At 42.1% G+C, this 18,211-nt stretch overlaps 1 protein-coding gene across 2 annotated transcripts; it reads right to left on the bottom strand.

Annotated features, from left to right (window-relative positions):
- Window positions 1-4,069: 4,069 nt before the first annotated feature.
- Window positions 4,070-17,183, bottom strand: LOC108930651 (eosinophil peroxidase-like). 2 transcript variants are annotated; one of them, XM_029253240.1, is made up of 14 exons: window positions 17,123-17,183; window positions 16,592-16,708; window positions 16,264-16,354; window positions 14,979-15,154; window positions 14,688-14,820; window positions 12,929-13,058; window positions 12,464-12,670; window positions 11,133-11,490; window positions 7,962-8,122; window positions 7,312-7,570; window positions 7,056-7,226; window positions 6,673-6,910; window positions 6,334-6,533; window positions 4,070-5,533 (listed from the first exon to the last, which is right to left on the bottom strand). In XM_029253240.1, the coding sequence occupies exons 2-14, from the start codon at window positions 16,656-16,658 to the stop codon at window positions 5,040-5,042; spliced, it is 2,685 nt and encodes an 894-aa protein (XP_029109073.1). In that variant the 5' UTR covers window positions 16,659-16,708; window positions 17,123-17,183; the 3' UTR covers window positions 4,070-5,039. The 2 variants fall into 2 exon arrangements, with proteins under 2 accessions (XP_029109073.1, XP_018601531.2); XM_018746015.2 differs by having other exon boundaries at window positions 16,264-16,351.
- Window positions 17,184-18,211: the final 1,028 nt, after the last annotated feature.

Raw genomic sequence — 18,211 nt, 5'->3', positions numbered from 1 at the left:
ATTGGAATATTGATGGGCACACCCTTAGTCTTAATCTTTAACTGACATGTTCCTCCAAAGCAGTTTACATGTAATTCACCATTTACAGAGGTGGGTAATTTCTCTGTACCAGTTGAGGGTCAGTACCTTGCTCAAGGGTACTGCAGCCACACATAAGATTTGAACCTGGGTCTTTGCGGAGGCCACAGATTGTAGCGCTAACCCCTGCGTTATCTGATGCATCCTGATCTACCGGCCAGAGGAAACCAGAGCACTTGAAGCAAACCCATGTGAACACGGAGAGAAAGTGCAAAGTCCGCACAGACTGAGCCGGACTCAAAACCATGTCCGAGCACAAATCCTAGGTGCTGTGGCTCAGCTGTGCTTCCCAGAGTGCCATTGTCCTGTCCATCTGAAAGATTTTCTTTTTTATGATATGACAGAATGCTGTAAAAGCATACATTTCAAAGTCAACTTTTTGTTATTCCGTCTATAGAGGAGTTACACATATGAGGAAGTGAAAATTTGTTTTTCTTTGGAACTCTGTGCCACATAGGACATATAGTGCAAGAGTAGTTCATCAGCACGTGTGCATATACCGTAGGTATGTGTGTGCAGATTACAAATGTTGACATATGTAGAGATACAAGAGCTACGTGATGATTTAAGTCTGCAACGTGAGGAAGGAACATTATTTCCTCTTTTCATTCTTTTGTCTTTGTCCGAAATGTATGTCATCTGAATTGTACTTTCCAGCAAAGAAGATATAGAAGATATACAAGTTTCTTTCAGGCCACTCCCACTCATACTGAAGAATCTGGTTTTAGCTGCCCTAACAGCTACATGCACACAACTTCATATTTTTGGCGATGCATGATATGCAAAACTCATTAAAGGGTCTCACAAAACTCTTCTCATCCCCACAAATGTGAAGCAACATTTGTTAAAAATAGTTGTTTGTGATAATTATTTGAAAATTATACCTTGTGCTGTGGACTTAAACATGTAATCATGTATCCCTGTTATATGGACCTAATTAGTTCCTCAAAATAGCCTGTAAAGCAGGAGCTGCTTTCCTAAAAATTTTAAAAATTGAAAAAAATACCGTGTTCCTGCACTTTAATTATATTCACATTTGTATTTATACGTGTGGTGTCCGAAAGGAAGGTACACCGTTCTTTGGAGGTTTCGCTGAAACAAAGCACTGGAACACTTCGAGTGCGCAAATAAAAGAGTTTATTAAGATCAGTAGCTCGAGCGAACCTCACTCCACACAGCTGAACCTGTCTGCTCGCGCGCGCCAAAGCCACCATATAGTGTATATAGTGCCTCCATAACAATTCCCGCTTCGCTTAAGAAATAATCAATGACAATTATCCTTTGTCAACTTACACCCTACAGGCTGGCAGGAATCTTTCTTTTAAAAAACTCTCAATGATTCGTTCTTGGTGTAAAACACCACAATACGTTTAGCAGACGCTTCATTCCACAGCAACATACACCTCTGAGCGAAGAAGTGCATTACATCAACAGAAGGAGAGATTTGGATGCAGACCTGTGATTAAGTACAATTATTTTGTCACGTTCCACCAGTACACATTACATGAGTTGCTGTACTGTACATAGGCTTTTCTGTTATTAAACAAATTATTAAAAATTATTAAATATAAATACGACACGTTCATTCAATCATTGGTTGGGTCAGGGCAGTGAATGAAAGATGAGTTTGAGACCCTTATGTAGACAGGTATGATAACATGCTAACACAGTTACTTCTTTCTAAAAAAAAGGAAAAATTTTCTCAAAACCATAATAAAATATCTTGGAAAACTATGCAAAATTAACAAGATGTTTGTAGCACGCCGAGACGGTGGGGAAGGGAGGCGGAGCCCGAGGTAAGAGCCGCAGCTGGGACTGATTGCTGTCTCCTCTTCCCCCGGACCCGTCAGCGGAGAGAAACAGAGACAGAGAAACCGCGAGAGACCCTGACCAACACACCCGAATCCCCTATCCCGAGCCCCCAGACGACAACGCCGCCGTCCTCGGAACGCTGTCCCGACCCATCTGTTCCCGGTTCCCTCCCCCTCTGCACCCCTGTAAGTAAACACCGGCGGCAGCCGTGCACCGCGGGTCCGCCTCCGTCTGTTCCAGGTTATTGTACCAGTCCGCACTTCATTGGGTCATGATCTCTGTATCATCAGGGAGCAGTCTCCTTCAAACACCAAGTACCTCATACTCGGCGCAGTTGGCCCATAATGAACATGTGTGCAGCTTTTCTAGGGCTGTTACACGGAAAACCTGTAAACTGGGAGTTTTTATGCTGTATATTTTTATTGCTGGTGGTTAACCTTCTGTTATTGTTTTTCAAATAACTTCCGAATACACACACACACATTTTCTGAACCGCTTGTCCCATACAGGGTCACGGAGCCTACCCGGTAACACAGGGCGTAAGGCCGGAGGAGGAGGGGACACACCCAGGACAGGACACCAGTCCATCGCAAGGTACCCCAAGCAGGACTCGAACCCCAGACCCACCAGAGAGCAGGACTGCGGTCCAACCCACTGCACCACTGCACCCCCCAACTTCCGAATAATGCATCAAAAATTGCTATAAAACCCATTGCAGGACAACAGTGATGGGGGGGGGGGGGGGGAAAGGGCACTTGTACCCTGAACCAAATTAATTCATGTGTCAGGAGATCATACAGCAGTCTTCCTTCAGCTGCTGTCTGGTATACCTTAGATGACTGAAATTCCTATCATGCCATAGCAGTGACTGAGTCTGTGATGAACTACGGATGTACATCGTCAAGGACATGAGACACATGAAGAAAAGTGCAGAGTGGTGGAACTGTAGCAGAGAAGGTCTCGCTCTCCCTGTCCAGCAGTTTGACCTTTGGAGAAGTATTGCTTCACCACGTGATTCATAATATTGAATGCTGCCCAAGAGATACCTCAACACTACATCTTACCTGCCCCTCTGGGCCATTTGGGAAGAAGGCGGGATGGGACAAGGGCGTCTCTGCTGAGACTGGCAGTTGCTATGTACTTAATTACTTGTTAGAATGTCTCCCTGTCTGCTGATACTGCTGTCACTTGACTGCTTGTTCAGCACACAGAAGCTGTATCTTCTGAGTGCAGGGTTAGGGCAATTGTGTTCATCTTTTTCCACAAGGCAGAGGCATGCCTAAACAAGTTCTAGATGTGAGTCACCAGGAAATATTCAGTCCAGAAGGTGCCATCTGATAGGTGTGCCTTTGGTCTTAAATAATGATTTGGTTTATTTGTGAACCTTACTGGCCATAAGAAAAGTTCCAAAACATGCCAATAGCTAAAAGTCCAGTGCTGCAATAATGCAGAAAAATCCTTGAAGGAGAATAAGCTGAATATGTCCAGAAGTGTTGTGCTCTGTTCAGTTGTCCTCCATTCCAAGATTTCCAATTGCACAAGTTACTTCATAAAGGCAGTGAAAGCCCAAGGTCCACCAGAAGCACCACCTGAGACCCATGTTATTAAGCCAACACACCTGCAGTCAATTAATCTGATCAGTGCCCAGCCCTAAAAAGGGGTTGGACCATTTCTCTAGTTTACAGATTCTTGATGGCTCCTTTCCTTGTGTTTACTGTTCTGTTTCTCATGTTACTGGTGTAGTCTGTTTCTGTTCCAGTCTGGAAGTCCTGTCCTGTCCTTTGTGACCCTACCCAGGTCCTGTTTTTCACTGAGTATTTACCAGGCCTCATTGTATTCATGCATCACCAGTTCACTTATTTATAAAACTCTGTGTGTCTCTTGCTCTCATTTATGTAGTATCATCCATGCACTTTAATTCCTGGTTAACAGTGTGCACTTGTACTTACCCTCTGCTGTTGAGAATTTTAGTTGTCAGACTCTGCTGAAACATCTGACAACTAAAATTCTCAACAGCAGAATGTAAGTACAAGGAGATGGTACAGTAAAATACATCCATGTTCATTTTATGTTTGAATGTTACAGTGTTTTTATGAGAACACACTTTTTAGCAATCTATTGACTGTCCCTCTTGGTACAAAGAAAATAAAGTAATTCACACAATTTTATACATGTGTACTTTTATTAGACAAGGGGAGAGAAATCAATTTGAATACAAGTAGATCTTTTCAAATGAATGTTGTACAACATTATTCTAAATGTACAAAAGATTAGCAGGAGCTGGGGATAACAGATTAGTGAACTGTCATAGAACATTAGTAGTTTTTATTTAGTGATTCACAGAAAACATTGTCCCTACTATCATCATCAATGCACAGGTGTTTAGCTAATAACCTTATGTTTTGTAAACAGCTTTTATAATTGTAGTGGTGTGTAAATCCCTGGCTAAAGGCTTCCTCACCTGCCCACCAATGGGAAAACACCAGCACTTGGCAAGAGTAGAAAACCTGAGACTTGCTTACAATCTGTACTGGATTTGTATTAATTTATGCATCTACTGCCTTTAATTAATAAATTGCTCTTTCACGTTTGAATTTTGCTGAAATAATTTACTTCCTAAACAGGTTAAACTGGATCAGTTAAATGAGATCAGCTATTTCTGTTTGAGCCCCTTTTGAGTATGAGAAAATATTACCTAAATGCAAGCTGATACTATGAGAATATATAGATATAAAAGTAAAGAGTTCAAAGTAGATACATTAAAGGAAGCATGCATTTTTTTCATACTAATTAAAGTAACTGAAGCAAGTGAAGACTGAATATGGATTACAACAAACTCTACAAAGAAGGTATTGTTTCTAGGGATTGTACACATTCGTATCTGACACTTTTGAAAAGAGATTTAACTGGGAAGACTATGCATAAAATTACAGAATAACTGAAGCCAAATCATTACAAGAGATGGATGATACAACAAAAAAATGTTTCAATGTTACTATAGATGTCTATATGATGACGATATTTTAGAATTTCCATAGTTATGAAGAATAAAAGAACCTAATGGCAGGAAGTAGACAGGAGTGGACAGAGGTAATGTATGGAGGAAGACATATGTTTCTCTATGTGTCAACATAATGAAGGAGACGAGCCTAGACAGCAAAGACCAGGTGGCCAGTGAAGTGACTGTCTGCGGTGAAATTGAGGCCCTCGGTGTTTGTCTGTAACCACACCTTGTCCCCAGATCTGAGCTGCACCAAGGTGCTTCCAGAAGCTGTGAAAAATGGTGAGATGGAGGTCTGCAGCACCTCCAGCCCATTTTGTTGCAGGACGATATCCCCGTTGCCATTGGTCAGACTGCAGTGGTAGTCAAACTTGTATACACCAGCAGTGGTGCACGTGAACACCCCGGTTTGATTGTTGTATTGGTCCTGCCTGTTGTAGATGGTCTGTTGGAAAACAATGGGTTTGTTAGGTTGAGGGTTACTGAAACCCAGCAACATGGCAAAGGCTGATGGTTCGGTGTGGATAGAGGGGCTTGGAGGTCCTGGTGGACCAACGGGACCAGGAGGTCCAGGAGGTCCGATGGTTCCAGGTGGGCCAGCAGGGCCAGGAGGTCCTTGAGGGCAGGTAATGCAATCAGAGCCTGTAGAGAAGGAAATGTATTTATTTTTCATCAGCTTGAACTCCTAAACTGCCCCAGACTTGGAAGTGTCTAGTCTGAGGCCATCCCAAACACTAGACACTGGGAACGTACATATGCGTATGTTCAAACAAAAGAATTAGAGGCTTGGAATGTACTGGTGGCTAGTTAATCGCAGTAATTTAAGCACCGGGGAAGGAGCTGACACACAGCACTCCTTCAGCATGGATATCTATAGGGAGGTCCAGGTACAGCCAGTCATCCAGCATGTGTCTGCTAAAAGGTTTTTATGCCAATGAAGTCTTGTGTTCCTGGTTTAAAGTCAATAACTCTATGTGGCAGTTAATCCCAGAAGAAATGGCTGTGTTTCACACATATATTTACAGAACATGGTTTTCTTATATTTGTCTATTTAACACTTTTCTCCAAACTGACTTATAATGTTAATATATTTATAATTATTTTACCAATTTATATCACTGGGTAGTTTTCCTTAATCAATTTTTGGGTAAGTACCTTCCTCAAGAGTACTACAGCCCAAAGTGAGATTCAAACCTGCAGCCTATAGGTCCAAAGGCAGGAACTCAAACACTACCAGCTTCCCACTGATATTTACCCATACCGTACCAAGATATATATAAATGATACATCTGTGCTTTTCAGCTGCTTCCAAACATTCTGGTGACATTTTATTTCACATTTAGTTCTTTTTTGCTCTCTGCCCTCTTTTCACTCCAAATTTAGTCACATTCAGTTTGGAACAGAGTTGGTAAAGAGTTCAGAATCACTCGAGAATTACTCACTTAACTCCGTCCATGGCCTGAGGTCAAAAGCAGGAACGTCATTGCAGCTGATGTAACTAGTCCCCCAGGGATGAAACAAGAAGGGATTCTTTGGCACATCTGTGATGCCAGTGTTGTCACAGATGATACGATTTAGCGAGGTGGCAGCCAAAGACTCGCGCTGCTGACTGGTGAAAACGCCATCCTTCTCCCACCACAGCCTGTTGAAGTCAGAGGTAACGTGATCTGTACACACAGTTACTTGAGAAAGTCTGATTTAATACAGCACTTCAGCTGGTGTGTGTTACTCAGCATTTAATTGGTCTTTGTCTCTCTTTTTCACACATTCAGATATCTTACCTGTCTCCCTGACGAATTTTCTGGAACTGCATTGCAATGAGACAGGTAAACAGTGGTCCCACACGTCCACTGGGAACAAACGGCTCAGAGATCCCCCCTAGCCATACATCGATGTTGTCTGGTGTGCCGTACAGCTCAATGAGTTTCTTGGCCAGGTCTGGGTTGTCCATCACTTCAGCTAACTCTTCCTCATTCCGTGGCTGGGATAGTCCGCAGAACTTGCGCCAGGCATTGTAGGCTGAGAAAGGATAGGAGTGTAATGGAATTATAAATGTTGCTCATGGAGATATAGGGTAATACTGGCCTTGAACATATTGTGTCTGTAAGTGAGTGTGCGTGTCTGTGTGTGTACACAAGCTGGGACTCCAACATAAATTCCTCACCAGGTAACCCATGGTCTCTTCCACGCTGCATGTTCAGGGAACCCAAGTCCAGTGCCAATCTTGCAGTGAATTGAAAAAGTTTCTCTCGCACTGCATCCACCAACATGTGGTCCTGGGTGGCCAACTTAGCTGGCCGTCCCAACAGTCCTAGGAGCAAAGGGTCCACTCCACCTGGAAGTCAAAAGCAAGAGTGTGTGAATATGTATTTTTAAGTGCATTGGTCAGAAAACAAATGGTGAACAGAAACCCAGCTCACCTTCAAAGATCAGTCTCCAGGGAGCAAAGAAAGCCTTATGAAGCGGCACACTTGGAAACTCAGGGTTCTCCTGGTAGCTCTCATTGAGCCGGAATACCAGGGGCTGGAGGGTCAGATGGGCAAAGCGGTAGGCTGCAGTAGCAAACACGCTGGCAATGCTGGGGTCCACATTCTCGTCATACCCAGGGTAGGCAGGAAGAAAGCGCGCCATGGCATCAGGACCCACAATGTGCCTCAGGTAGTCCCGGAACACGATGATCTAAAAAGAAGGTGCAGGGATTGAATGGTGTGGGCTTTGTATGGTGAGGAGTTTTCAGATCTGTTGTACAGTAATCCACGAAACAATTTAGACACTGTTGGGTTCAAAATGCAGTGGATGTCAGCTAAAAAAAAGTATTGCGTTCAAGGCTATTGTTGAACCATTTGTATTTCTTGGCTCGCATATGCTCTGTCATGAAGGCTATTGCTGCTGTTAAATGAAGGTAGCCACCAAGGAGTTTCCAAATCTGTTCTACAGTTATCCGTGAAACTGTATAAACACTATTAAGGTAAAAATGTAGTAGATGTCATGTGTTTACCACTGAGTTTAAGGCTACTGTTTAGACACTTTTATCTCTTGGCTATGCAGTGATAGCTGTTGGCAGTCTTACCTGGTGGTAGCCACCGACAATCTTCCGTGCCTCCTGATAAAGCGTCTCACTGTCCCAGTGTGGATTAAGCTGCCGCAGGGCTCGTGCCAAACGGTTGTGTTCTCTGAGGAAGACTGTGTGGATTGATCCCAGGGCAATGTTCTCATTCACACGAACATCACCTGTAACACAAGACAGATGTTTGTAACTAGAAGCAGTGTTGGAAATCTCCATGTGCTTGTAGTTATTATGAAAACTCAAAGCCTACACATTCAACCCGCATACCCAAATGCAAACACACGCAGACTGAAACCACTTCTCCCAAGTGGGGTTGCGGTGAACCGGAACCCTACCCTACAGCACAGTGCACAAGGCTGGAGGGGGAGGAGACACACCCAGGACGGAACGCCACAAGAAATCCCAAGCAGGACTCGAACCCCAGACCCACCAGAGAGCAGGATCCAGCGAAGCCCGCTGTGCCACCGCGCCCCCCACCCATACCCAAATGAAGAACTTTTTTTTTTTAAATTTAGTTTAGTTTTTTTTAGTGTAGTAACCTGTTTATGCAGTGTGTGGCCCTTTAGGTTTTTACAAATCTATGTGACCAACATTAATGCTATAAATGATTCAATTGTCCAGATAGGCTGCATGTAGTTTTCACACTCTTCAATCATGTAGTCCATAATTTTTTGATATGCTGCAGGTGTGCCATGCAGTCCTAAAGGTGTAACATTAAACTGAAACAATCCCTTAATTTCTCTCCATTTTAAACATACAACATGCACGATTAAACTAAAATACATCTTGAGAACAGTAAAATCCTTTAACGTCTTCATTTCCTTGACCCACTTACACACACACACACATTTTCAGAACCGCTTGTCCCATAGAGGGTCGCGGGGAACCGGAGCCCACCCGGCAACACAGGGCGTAAGGCCGGAGGGGGAGGGGACACACCCAGGACGGGACGCCAGTCCGTCGCAAGGCACCCCAAGCGGGACTCGAACCCCAGACCCACCGGAGAACAGAACTGCGGGCCAACCCACTGCACCACCGCATCCCCCTGACCCACTTACATTTACATTTATTCATTTAGCTGACGCCTTGCTCCAAAGCGACGTACATCTCATAGAAAATACAATGTGTGCATTATAGTAGCAGGAAGGGAAACTTAGATGCAGATGCATGATTATTAAGTGTAATTAGTTTGTTTATTTCCACCATATGAACCAAACTGCCACCTTGTCAAGAAATTGACTTTTTTTTTTTTTTTTTGTTTTGAGTCAGTAAGTTCAAGGCAACATGCAGAGTTCTTCATCACTTTTCACCAACAGTAAGGTTTGAAACATCATTTGGTGACAGAAGTAGAAATATATTTTGCCAGGCAATGCTGGTGTTGTCATTCATATCATGTTATCATTCTATACCAAACCACATGCTTTCTTTGTGCAAACCTTTCCTTGCTTAGGTCATAGTAATCAAGCAGCATAACATATGTACAGGTATAGATTTTCCTGAACATGGGTAGCTACAAGGGGACTTCTCCCACTGAGCTAGTGTTGTTTTGATGCAGCAGACTCCAAGTTACCTGCTGCTACAACCAGCCAACCTGAGAAATGGATTTGCCAATCATGGTAAGAACACTAGCATGGCACAGACTTCAAAACTAAAAGGATCCCAGAAGTTAAATTTACAAAAGAATTATCTTCTTAATATGATACTGCAGAATAAATTAAGACAACGAAGACATAGAATGTACTTTCTTGGCACACTGCTAGTTGAAAGAGTATTACAGAATGAGAGAGTATGATGGTCTTATAAAGACACTAAAGAAACTACATAAAATGACAGTGCAACTTTCAGTATGCATACTGTTATCAGAAGTACAAATGGAAGTGAGATATGCAGTAAATATATTAAACTCTTGTGTCATAAATTTAAAGAACTGAAGTCAGTCAATCTCAAATTCAGGAAATTTGGATGTGCATAATAGTTTACTGATTGCTATGTACTGTAATAATCTAATAGTTTATACAGGCAAGTCCTCAAGTTATGAACATTCGACTTACGTACAACCCGTACTTACGAACTACCCCCTTACTGACTTGAAGTAGATTTTTTTTGTCAGCCTTAAGTAACAGTCAAATGAAAACTTCATAATCAAGCCTATTATATTAAAAAATTCAAGTTACTGTATGTACAATGGCTCATAATGATAAACATGCACTTTGCGAAGCGCATCAAAACATTGCATGTCTGCAGCGGTTCATTGGCTTGTGGGCAGGGCGCGTGAGCCCGAGGTAGGACAGACTTCCTACTTTTCCCATTAACAGTGTCTCATATTACTGTATGTGACTTTAATATTTTTTGTTTTTACCCTTCTACCGTGGCATCAAAGTATAAATGTGATGCAAGTGATGGTGATGCATCCAAGAAAAGGGAAATGATCACAATTGAAACTAAAGAGTTAATAATAGAGTGAAGGATGAAATGCCAATGAAAAATGGAAAAGTGAACATTTAATTTCTTTACTGCCAACTAATTCCTAACTGACCATACACCTGTCCCTGACCACGAGAACACATCTCGTTCTTTGATTCTGAATAAACGATCCTGCACTTGTATCCAGCCTCCCCTGTGTCCTCTGGACATGATGACAGTAGTAACATTAATTATTATCTCTTTCTTAGTCTCTCTCTATTACAAATACTGTTATTACATTTATTATTATTTTTATTATTATTATTAGTAGTAATAGTAGTAGTTGTAGCAGTAGTGTATTGTTATATTAAAGATGTTTTAGTGTATACAAAGTGTTTCTTTTACGTTTTTTTATGCATAGAAAGGTAGACAATATATAACATACTAAGTCAAACATTTGATAAAGTGACATAAGATACCCACCCTAACTAACTGTTCCCACTTATGTCAAAATCTGACCTGAAGACAGACTGAGGAGACAGAACTCATTTGCAATTCGGGGACTGCTTGTAATTATACTGTGAATAATAGTCACTGTATAATTTGCCACACGGAATAGTCTGCTTAGTGAGCTACGATGTATATGAGCTATATGATGTCTTGAGAGCTACATTAGTTATGTTTCACTCTTCAGTACTAATAAGAGCCACTCTGCAGAATTTAACTTATAAGCTGAAAGAGAAACCCACTTCAGCCTTGGCCAACACTCACCAGCTACAAAACAGGGCACCTCTTCCAGTCCACTGGTATTGGTGATCTTCTGCCGTGTGGAACATGGGCCAAGTGTGTTGGCAAAGGGAAGGTGTTCTCTGCCATTGTCAGTGAAGCGATCATTTACCCTCAGCAGGCCAAAGTCATTGGTGAGGTCCCTCAGAAATAGTGCCTGTGCGTCCTCTGAGCCATATACCTGACTTGCATCGAGGAAGGCTGTCAATGCATTCATCTGCTGTCGTATGTTGGCTGCCCCAAATACATGGCCTGTGGTGCCTGTTCCACAGGCTGGTGCTGAGCGAAAGAAAGGGATGCAGCTCTTGGAGTCGTTGCCAAAGCGGGGATCCTCTTTTGGAATCTGAGAACAGACAAGCAAAAAGAAGAGGCTTTAATGGATGTGGATAAATGGAAGGACTCCTGCAACAAATAAGGTGAATACTTTATTACATTTACATCTATTCAGCAGATGCTTTACTCCAAAGCGGCTTCCAATGGACACTATGTAGTGTTATCAGCCCACATACCTGATTCACCAAAGTGACTTACACTGCTAGATACACTACTTACAATGGGTCACTCATCCATACATCAATGGAACACACTCTCTCTGTCACTCACACACTATGGGAGAACCTGAATACATTTATTAATACAACTGAGATTTAGCCTAAGCACTATACAGCACACTGGCAGTAAAAATCAAGTCATGAAGTGCTTTGAGGAACCCCCTAGAAAGAGAGCAATTATTTCTATCCAGAGATGCCCATGTCCACTGTATGGTTAAAGCTCATGAACCAAATCAACCAATTTTCGTTTAAAATAAAAGAAAAAACACTTTAATAAAGTGTGACAGCTAGAAGCTTAGTCTATCATAAATTCGTAACACTTGTGAAAAACATCCAAGAGCTAGAAGATACGTAACAATCCAAACAAAGAATACAAATAGTTACTAAGGACTGGCTTGGAAATTCGAAGTCCACCTTGGCACCACTGCCACAAAGATAAGCTAGCTGCAGGACTAATTAAACAAAACAAGTAAGGATTTTTCAAAGAGAAATCTTTCTCTAAGATGACCAGGATTTCACCCTAGATCAAGCTTCCAGAGCCTTCAACACGGTTAAAGAGCAGTTATTCCAACAAAGATTGCAAGAAATTTCAAGAGCTTCCCTCTATCACTTTAGATATGTGCTAAACATCCAGACAGTAGAAATTGTATTAATTACCATAAAAATTAATAAGAAGCATAACAAGAAACAGAAGCAGAAATAGTTTACATAGGTGTTCTCTTAGAGGGAACAGCCATCACGTTGCAGGAGAGAATGTCTCCTCACCCGAATGGGAAAGCAAGGCTCAGCCTGGTCACAGCTTCTGTCACATTTAATGCCATTGTTAAAGGACTGAATGCTAGGAGATGTAGGGGTGATGCTCAGGTCGTGGTCATTCCACTGGCCAAAGAGAGTGATCAAATACGAGTAGATATGGTCATTCTCCACTCTTTTGTCTGTAGTGCTCAGGATGAGGTTGGAGACCTCCCTAACCTGAGGAGTAGAACAAGGACAAACAGTGAGACACTGGTCAGCAGGCATTGTAAAAGATAAGAACATAGGCCTGTACCTTTGTTCTCCCCAGAGGTGCACTGAGTATTACCCTTGAACTCATGTTACACCTATAATACATTCAGCTGTAAAAATGGGTAAAACTCATTCCTGTTCATATACATATTACAAGGTCCTATGGTTACAGAACTTACTTCAGAAAATATTACACAGTAATCTTAACATTAGCTGAAAGTGTACCAGGGGCAACAGGTGTCCATTGTATAGTCGTGTTGGATCCCAGCCAACAGGCTGTGAGATGCCATCCTCATACCGTGGAGGAAGCCAGCGTGCCAATGGTGTGTTGGAGGCTCCAATTCGTGGGTTTTTCCTTCAGAGATGGAGCAGGCAAATTTAGATATATTAGTGTAAAACTGTTTGAGCTGAACATGTCTTTGTGTTATTAACTGAAAAGTTGTCCTTTTGGTTGTTTGTACTAGCCTGTTAAATATCACCAAAACCGCATGTATCATTTCTCTTCTATTTTCATTCAATGTTACCTCAAAGAAGTGTGAATTGACTGGTCTAGTTAATGATGTTATTAAAGAGTCCTTGTACTGCATTCATGTTGACTAGCATGACTTGATCAGACAGACCATTCTTGGTTATGGTCCCTGCAGGTTTTTTGTTATTAACCAAATGTTCATTGAAACCTCCTAGCAGAGTTGCATGGTCAATATTTTCCTTTCATATGTCCCCTCACTAAATCCACATCCACCATCTCTGCAAAGGCTCCATACTTTGGACAACTGTTTGACATATAGCTGCATACAACTGTCAGTTTCCCCCAATGCAACTTGAGTAACAGGTTTGAGGTATTTTCAGTGGAAATCTTCAACTGTGCAGCTACCATTGAGCTCCACATGGTCTAAGTCATCTTGGTCTGTCATGTTTCTGCCCACAAACCAATAGCCGTTTCAGCCGACTCTCACATTTCACCTGGTTGGTGGTGAGTCCATAAAATGCTCGCCATTGTCTTTTGTGACTGAGCCCAGCTGGCCCACAGAAGTACAAGAGGCTCTGTGTGGCAGGCAGCCACACCACGTACACATGCGCCAACATGCACTGATACTCTTGCGCACTACACAACTTGCATCTGACAATTTGTTGTAGTTTCAGCTAACGAGGAGCACTGACTTGTCTCCTCACCTCCCACTTAAGCCCTCCCCAATCCCTCTGGAGATCAGACTGTCCCTAGAGCAACAAGAGGAAATACAGAAACTGTAAACTGAGTTTGCTGATGTTTCCTCAACGCTCTTGGGCACACTCACCTCATAAAACATACCGTTGAGCCCCAGCCTAGCGTTGTTATAAGTAGCCACCCATACCGACTCCCCCTTCACAAACTGTAAATGAACTCCTGGACCACCTGTGGGCGGCCTACTTTTGTTCAATACTCCATTTGACAAAGGGCTATTAGAATATCCACATTCCCTTAAATCCAGGGAGATTCCAGCATTCTCTACCTCATTTAGCCTGCACCAGTTTGTCACCCTTCCTTTTAGGCCTTCATGGGGCCCCAGCCATGTTCCAAAGCCTGATGGCCAAGATTCTCCATCCACATGTGACTTATGCTGCTACCTACCTGGATGACACTGTCATCTTTAGTAATGACTAGCAGAGACCTCAAGGCTATTCTGAAGTCACTGAGGCAAACTGGATTGTGGCATGCCCATGTGGCAGGAGGGAGGGGATTTGAGGAGGAAGGAATGACACCCACCTTTAGCTAATCATTCACCCTATTTAACCCTATTCCTACCAGTAGAAGGACCAGCACACGAACCAGAGAGATCGTGGCCAGGAAAGAGACGACAAACCACTGACACGATCCTCAACACGTCCAAAGCCCTGACACCAACCAGTCACCTCCCCATCAAGTACTGAGCACAAACAGCACATTTGAGCACTTACCCTTGTCTGTCTTATAGACACTAGGGGCTATGTGGTACTCAGTACTCACAGGTTATTACAGACACCAGTGACTGTGCGGTACTTGTTGAGATATGGAGTTGTGCGACAGTTTGGGGTCTGGACACGTGCTGTACAGCCTGTCAGTTGGCTGATGACTCGTAGCTCCTCTCTGGTGATAAGGTCTGGGGGATGAATAATTGTCAAACGTTACACGGCCCATGACTTGGAAGATTTACGGCATGAATAGTTTTGTTTGGGTAGTTGTGAAAATGGCATTGAGAGCCTATGTCTGTGTGTGCAAGTGTGTGTGGAAGTGAGAGAGAAAGAAAGAGGCCCACACCTGTGGCATTGAGAGAGCGTTTATGTACATGGGGCTGCCTTTCCTGGATGAGCCTCAGAGTATTCTCCATGTAGTCAGCAGCCCTCACAGCTGAGCAAAGCTCTCTGGACGGCTGCCTTACCAGGCGGAGGGCATCGGAAGCACTGAATGAGTGTTTCTGCACCCGAGAAAGACTCCTGTAGGGTTTTACAAACACAAGAGCAGAGATTTTGTTACAGGAACATTTTACCTTTAGAGATCTAGGATAATTCAAACACTGACACTGGCAGAGAAAAAGTCAGAGTCAACTTTATTGCCATTGTACCTATAAGTGAGTTACACATGAAGGAGAACAAAATTCCACTTCTCTTTGCACCTTGTGCCACACAAAAAAAGTACAATGCACTTTGCAAAAAGATAAATAGAACAGACGAATGCAGAAATAAGACAAGACTGTAGAGTACACAGAGTGAGAGTCAGGTGATGACATATACAAAATATAATATACACAGACAACATACAAAGTTAATATAGAAATTTAAACAAGGAATAGGAAAATAAAAGCAAGTACTGAAACTGTCCGAAGGAGCCCAATAATCAGATGGAGGCACAAAAAAGTGCAAGGATTGGTTTTCAACAGGCTGACTCTCTAGAAGACTAAATTTCTAATGACCCCTATTTTATGCTGATCCATTGAGCTGACAGCTATCTATGCTTCTGTAACCCAGAAGGCAAATGAACAAATACTGGCTAACAAACTTCCAAACTACTACACCAAGCGATCCAGTGAGAAGATTAACACACACACACACACTTTCTGAACCGCTTGTCCCAGACAGGGTCACGGGGAACCAAAGCCTACCCAGCAACTCAGGGCATAGGACTGGAGGGGGAGGGGACACACCCAGGATGGGATGCCAGTCTGTTGCAAGGCACCCCAAGTGGGACTCAAACCCCAGACCTACTGGAGAGCAGGACCCGGTCCAACCCACTGCGCCACTGCGCCACCACACCCCCTCCTTAAGATTACTACATCCCAATGCAATATAGTGTTACGACTGAAACACAGACTGACTATCCAGGGGTAGACAATACATTGATTTGATATGCAGTGGTAAGATTATGACTGTCAAATACATATACAGACATATTTCAGTTGCTCAGAAGTGGATTGCGTTGTCCATTAAAGGTATCATTACTAAAAGTAATTGACAACTAAAAATAATGACAAAGGTAAAACTAGTTTTGACATGTTCTTGGAGGTCTCTCTATATTGTAAGGAAAATCCAATGGGCTCCACACTTACTCTTCCTGGGAATATTTGTAGGCTTTATCCACGATTGTCTTAGCATCCTCAAGGGCTTTGAGAATGAAGGGCCTCATTTCGTCCTCTCCTGCTGACAAATACACACACTGGACTCAGTCTCGTGACAGACACGCTATGGTTAGCTGGCTGAGATTTCCAAAGTGCCTTTTGGCTGTCCTCACTTGTCACAGGAACATAGGCTGTTTTAATGCACTTTGAAGAAAAATCGTACATTTATAAATTGACTTTCATAAATTTCCTCAGAGCTACTGTCTGGGATTAGTTGTCAAAAACCGTATTTTACCTGCATGCTTGAGAGTTTACTTACCTGTGGTAGCATGCCAGAAGACAGAAAGGTAGATGCCCAGCACCAGAAGGCAAGCCAAGGTATTCATACCTTATGAGTTAATTACCAAAGTTGTGTGTTGTGGGTTCACTGCAAGAACTGAGAATACAAGCACTGATGAGTAACTCCACAATGGAGAATATATATATATATATATATATATACTTTGAATTTTTGTGTTGTTGCAAACACAATTGATGAAACTGGAGTAGGAATCCAGCAGAAGGTCTTGATAAAGTTTCATTCAGATTTGATTCTGATTTTGTTAGTTTTCGGTGGTTAGACATCCAGAAACAGAAGCTTTGAATGAATGAGGCTATACCGAAGGTACCCAAATGTGAAGGAGAACAATAGGGGCCCTGGCACTGATCCCTGAAGTACACTTGTACAGAGAATGTAAGGCGAAGACAGTAAGTTAAACCAAGAGATAAAGAAGGATGACTCAGAAAGACATGACCCCAGTCTGTCAAACGCTTGCAGATAGGTGTCCAGTGAATGAAGTCTGGCTCTTACCTACAGCTCTGAAGTCTTGAGACCTTGTGGAAAGTTGAGGTGTTCTACAGGAGCCCTTTAGGTTTCATGCACCATATTTATACACTAAGACTGACAAGGGTAGAACAATACTTTCCTTTGAAGACTGCAGTAGGCATATAGGTTTCTTTCCTTGTTCCTTATTGCTAAAATAAAATATCATTTTCATGTTGTTTTCTCATGTCAGATTATTGAAATTTTTTTATTGGGCTGTGCAACAGGATGTCTGTCTTTCAACTGTTATTGCACGTCCTGACACCAGCAAGCTGAAGTAAAGGGGTAAGCCGAAAAACTTTAACATAAACAATCAATTTATTAGCTAATCAATCAATCTGTTTGACAACCCTAAACATTATTATCTGTCCATCCACAAAAAAGTAAAACTTCCATAAAAGTGTTACAGGTCACATCATTATATAGACTGGATATGCATATTGTTTCCTGGGAATCAAGTATTTTGATCAAGATTATAATGGTTAATATGATGCTATGAACTGATATGTGTTGTACTGTTGACAGTGGTTTGGATGTAACAACCAGCATGTGAAACTTTGTTGAATTTTCTCAAAATACTTTCTAGGTAAGTGTGAGTAGGAATGAAGAAGTTGGTACTGACCCAACATGAGTCTGATATGTTAAAAAGAGATGAAGTCTGCTTATTGTATGGTTTTCTGTTGGTCTTTGTATGATTTTGTCACCTAAAGCACAATGATGAACTACCTGATGTTGATGCTAAAAATAAATCTGTTTATCAATAACTGAATCATTCATAACAGCTGTACAGAACTTTCACCATGGACCACATTGCTATTATTTACATTTATCTTTACATTTTTTCATGTAGCAGATGTATTACATCAACAGAAAGAAAGACCTGGAGAGACATGATTCTAAAACATAGTTAATTTGTCACATTACGCTATATGAACCAGTATACATGAGTAGGTGCATAAAGGTTTTTCCATTATTTGCCAGTTTCAATTCACAAAACATTTACACGTTATCACGCGCTTAAGACATCAGCGAAGAAGTGAGTCTGAAAGAGATGAGTTTTGAGACGTAAACTCTACT

The sequence above is a fragment of the Scleropages formosus genome, chromosome 6, assembly GCF_900964775.1.
Source record: "Scleropages formosus chromosome 6, fSclFor1.1, whole genome shotgun sequence".
NCBI classification, from domain to species: domain Eukaryota; kingdom Metazoa; phylum Chordata; class Actinopteri; order Osteoglossiformes; family Osteoglossidae; genus Scleropages; species Scleropages formosus.
Note: the sequence above shows the minus strand (reverse complement) of the source record. Positions and strands in the feature narration are given on the sequence as shown.